The sequence below is a fragment of the Myotis lucifugus genome, unplaced genomic scaffold (assembly GCF_000147115.1).
Source record: "Myotis lucifugus unplaced genomic scaffold, Myoluc2.0 scaffold_279, whole genome shotgun sequence".
NCBI lineage: Eukaryota > Metazoa > Chordata > Mammalia > Chiroptera > Vespertilionidae > Myotis > Myotis lucifugus.
The window spans coordinates 1633878-1638827 of record NW_005871327.1 but is presented as its reverse complement, the minus strand read 5'-3'; the positions used below and the strand labels follow the sequence as shown (position 1 = coordinate 1638827).

The 4950-nt window shown below is 55.8% G+C and overlaps 1 protein-coding gene across 1 annotated transcript in view; it reads left to right on the top strand.

Annotated features, from left to right (window-relative positions):
• The window catches only part of ACP6 (acid phosphatase 6, lysophosphatidic), an 18110-nt gene that overhangs the window by 10574 nt on the left and 2586 nt on the right, over positions 1 to 4950 (top strand). The window contains exons 5-8 of the mRNA XM_006099618.3: positions 502 to 589; positions 1444 to 1576; positions 2537 to 2634; positions 4775 to 4870. Coding sequence (XP_006099680.1) covers positions 502 to 589; positions 1444 to 1576; positions 2537 to 2634; positions 4775 to 4870 — 415 coding nt within the window. The remainder of the gene's footprint in view (positions 1 to 501; positions 590 to 1443; positions 1577 to 2536; positions 2635 to 4774; positions 4871 to 4950) is intronic.

The window sequence follows — 4950 nt, the reverse complement described above, 5'->3', positions numbered from 1 at the left end:
ACATTCCAGTCCAGTTAGCACAGCCTGCCTTTCAAGTCCTGGGGTCTGACGATCACTAATTTGGGAGTAATAGTTCTTTGGGGCCTAGACTCACCTAATCACTCCACAGATTGACCTCAGCCAGTTCCAAAGAGCTGCTGGTGGGAGCTTTGACCATCAGAGGTCAGGCTTGAGCTCTGCAGACCGGGCAGCTGCAGAGCAGAGCGTGCGGAGGTGTTAGAGTCTTCTCTGAGCATCAGTGGGAGGGAACACAGCCTGTATGTGGCCCAATAAGACGGGTTGTGCCAGACCGAACAAGGCTGTTGCCTTCTCCATGGTCAGACCATAGGGGCGCTCCTGTGGGCAAGGCTGGGGCCTGTGAAGGCTCTCACTGTCCTTCGGGAGTGACCTCGATGGCCTGCCTGCTGGAGCGGCTCTGTCTGTGTAGACAGAGAAGAAGGGGAGGAGAAGCCGGGAGGAGCACGCTGAAGCCTCTTCCTGCCTGTGCCCCCCTGCCTCCAGGACCCGTCGTCATCCACACTGATGAGGCGAGGTCTGAAGTTCTGTACCCCAACTACCAGAGCTGCTGGAGCCTGCGGGAGAGAACCAGGTAGCTGCCCGCGCCTGCTTACCCCGGGGGCCGCTCACACTGGGGGCCGACAGCCTTTCCTGCGTTTCCTGCAGGACTCCACAGGACTGAGGGCCTGCCGGCTCACTGTGCTGGTGGCCGGCGGGAGGGGGGGGGGGGTGGGGGGGGGTGGGGGGGGTGGTCTTACACGCAGGTGCGATGCTGCTGCCCAAGAAGTGAAGATGCACTTGCCCACGTGGTAGACGCATAGTGAAGGGGCAGGCAGCCTGGAAAAGCCACGTGCTGGGCTAGAGATGGTACATCGGCCATGGGTGGGGCTTCGCTATCTCCATAGCATTATTCTCTCAGTAATGGAGCTCTCAGATGGGGCAGGTGAAGAAACTAACAGGTTAATAAAAAATGATCGAGCCAGTCATCAAACTGCAAATCCAGGTGGGCAGGCAGAAGACACAGACTTCCTTCTCTTACCAGCGTGCCACCCTGTGGGATAGGTTGGTTTGGGCTGATGGCACTTCTCAGTGTTTAGGAATTGCTGGGCTGTCCTAAGAGGATAAAGTATGTGTTTCACAGGAGAAAAGAATGCTGTTTTCAGGCAGACCGGGGCTATGCTTGCATCGTTTTGGGTATAATAAAAGAAAATGCTAGAGTGGGATTTGGAAAATCCAGGCTTTTATTCTAGCCCTGGTACTTGCTAACTTTCAGAAGTCATTTTTGACCTCATAGAGCCTTAGCTTGCTCATCTGTAACATGGGGATAATGACAGCTAACCCCTATGAGTGGTTGAGGATTGAATGAGGTTCCAGTGATGGATTGGATATGCTTTGTAAACCGTTAGTCACTGTACAGTGTAAGGGAACACTTGTTATGTTTGGCAGAGGCCGGAGGCAGGCTGCCTCTCTGCAGCCAGGAATCTCGGAGGATTTGGAAAAGGTGAAGGAGGGCATGGGCATTGCCGATGGTGATGGAGTGGACTTCTTCATGCTCTTTGACAACATGGCTGCTGAGCAGGTGGGATGCCTGTCCTTGGGCCCTGCGGGTGGGGGAGTCTGGCGTGGGCACCGATGGCCTGGCCCCTGAGCGGGAACTGGGTGGAGGGGAGCGGGTGGAGGCCTCTGGTTTGCCGGCAGCTGTGAGGGCAGGAGGACCATCAAGGGGACTCATTCAGGGGCACGGACGTTTAACTAGATCAGTTTCCGGAAGCAGGTTCCCCAGAATACCGTGATGTGCGTGCGCTGTGATGCGCAGGGCGGGGTGGGTGGTGGGAAGGAAGGATCCTTGTCTATACGTTTTGGCGTCCCTGTATATCGGACCTGTTTTTGAAGAGTGTGTATGCACATCAGCGTATTAAAGACTCTGGGCAGCCTCCAGTGAGGAAAGCTGGTTCATCTTGAAGTCTGTTTCCCCCGACTTCCTGAGCCATAGAATTTCTTCTCTAATAAACACTGAACACCGCCCACTGGCAAGTGCTGCTCAGATTCAGACGTTAGGCCCCCCGGCCGTGTAGCCCGATCTTCCTTCTCTGGTGAAGATGACGGTGCCCTGGAGCCGGGAATACACCTGGCGCTTGGGTGGGAGATGGGTGCGAGGTTATAAGACAAGCGTTTGTGAAGCTTTTTATGCCATTCTTTCTGGAAATCATTTTGGGGAAAATGAAGGCCATGAATTACTTGCCTTGTATTTTATTCACCATTTTTTTCTTTTACAATTAAAAAAAAATACAAATCTTTTTCATTTTGGAGTAAATGGGGAGCCATCAGAAAGGGAGGAAATACAGTTTTTTCCCGGGCCTTCAGATCTCTAGGAATAGCTTCCATGGGACCTTGAACACACAGCTTTCTGAGTTGTGAAGCCCCCTCCCCCCACTCCGAAGGCCCTCCGGGGGCCCTGGAGGCTCCGTGGAAGCTGCCAGCTGCCAGGCTCAGTGAGTGAGAAGCACGTCTCTCTAAACCCGTACCCGCGGCCCTGCAGGTGCACGGCCTCCTGAGCTGCCCAGCGCTGAGGAGAAGCGCACGGATCATTGAACAGAGAGCCGTGGACACAGCCCTGTACATGCAAAGTGGAGACAGGTGAGGCCTCTCCAGCTGCCGAGTGAAGTCACGCGTGGTCAGCCTCCGTGTGTGGGGAGGGGCTCGTCGGACAGCTCACACCTGCCTGCGGGCGCCCTGTGCCCTGGCGGAGACCACCCCCTTGTGCAGGCTCACCGCGAGGCTCCCCCTCGGCCGAACTGGGGCTGGGCACCTCGCGCTTCTGTTCACTGTCACCCAGAATCGGGAGCCACCTCCTGACTGAGCTTCCTTATTCACTGACATTCCTTTTGCTGTAAGTTTCAAAGGACTTGAGGTGCGGGCGCCGAAGTAAGAGTAATTATTGCTACTTCATCACCTCACAGTTCACAAATAACCTTCAGGTTCTCGCTGTGAGATGGGGCCCAAGTCCCGGCTTTATAGTTGGAGGAACTGGGCTCGGCGAGGGGCAGAGCTGGCCGTGGGCCTAGCCCTTCCACTCCCAGCCCGTGTTCTCCATGTCACTGATGCTTCGGGCTCTGTGGGGCGGCCTGCTTCCCGACAGGCAGAGTGGACAGCTTCTCTGTGGCCACATGGCAGCAAGCACGCTTTTGTGACTGGTGGAGCACGTTCCGCTTGCACACAGCGTAGGTGACTTGGTAGAGGAGGCGATGGGAAATGGAGGAGCAGCCCTGGGAAGACAGTGGGAGGAAGCAGGCAGCTAACATTTCGAGGATTTGCACAGGAATGAGCCTCTGCCACTTCCTCCCACTCCGATCTGTGTCCCCGTCCTCACTCACAGGGAGCCCCGAAGGCTCCGGCCGCACCTCGCAGCTTGCTGCCCCCCTGCTCGCCCTTCCGCATCTGTTCCTGAGGTGCCCTCCCTTCACCAATACACACGCATGTGCACACACTCACACACGCACGTTGTAAATATGTTAGGCTTTGTGGCTTATGCTTTATCTGCTGCAACTACTCACCTCTGCCCATGAAGTGTGAAGGCAGCCAAGGACGACGTGCAAACAAGGGCACGATGAAGTTTTGTCCACACAAACAGGAGGTGGGCTGGATTTGACCGACAGCCGCAGTTTGCTTTCTCCTGCTGTGAAGCATTTTAAGTCAGACCTGGTCCTCTCTCCTTTTAGTCCAGTTAGTCCTGGTTTCATGAGTGATGTTTCCACACCCTCACAGTGCCATCCAACGTGGCCTGGCCACCACACACTTTCTGGAAAGTGTATGTTACATACCGGACTAGTTGCCTGCTCATTTACTGCTTTAACGTTCCTTGATTTATAAAGGTGGCCATTTATCCCGTCACATGAATAAGAATTGGGTTAAGCCAGTGGTCGGCAAACTCATTCGTCAACAGAGCCAAATATCAACAGTACGATTGAAATTTCTTTTGAGAGCCGAATTTTTTAAACTTAAACTATATAGGTAGGTACATTGTTATTAACTTAATTAGGGTACTCCTAAGGCTTAGGAAGAGCCACACTCAAGGGGCCAAAGAGCCACAGTTTGCCGACCACGAGGCTAAGCCAATCACGGCAACCCCACTCCCTTTTGCCGGTGATTGGTTCTGGGAATTCTGGGAGAGGTGCTTTTTCTCTTTGATAAAAGTGAGAGGCACCAAAACCAAGTCTCTTGGCCGCGGACTGGCCCCTTTTACTGCTTTGTGACCAGCCTGGGGATGACAGTGGCGGAGCCACAGCACCAGCCCCATGAGCACGAGAACACGACCACTGACCTGTTAAACCAGCTCTAAATGAGGAAGGTGCTGCGGGCTGGTCTCCAGAGGCTGCACGAGGGAGCTGGCTAGGATGCTGCTCCGTCGGATTGCTTTTCTCGGGCCTCTGGGAGGCCTGGCAGTCCTGCCACCCTGCCCTGGCCAGCTTTGTCCTTCATTCCTGAGGGCCTGGTGCTGTGACTTGTCCTGCCTGCCCTGCCCCCTCCGCCCTCCCTTCCAGCTGTGTGCATGCCAGGTCTGTGTCCTGGACTTCTGTTGTTGGGAGTGTTTGTGCACAGAGAACCCTCAAACTCGCGGCCGCGCCGCTCTCTCCCCCCAGCCTGTCGCTGTCCCTCATGCTTGACTTGTCTCTGCCTCAGTCCTGTCTGACTCGGCCCGTGAGGTCTGCAGGGGCAGCACCAGCCTGCGATCCCTGTGCCGAGTGACCGCGGGGCCTCGTGTTGTTTCTGGCCACAGGGAAAGTCTTCAGATGGCGGTAGGACCATTTCTCCACCTCCTGGAGCGCAACCTGCTGACGGCGGTGGACCCGACCACGCCCCCCGGCAGCCACAGGTACGCACAGCAGCTCAGCTCGCATGTGAGGGCCGTGGGGGCCTCTGCCCGGAGGGAGGGCACCCGGGTCTCGGGGGCAA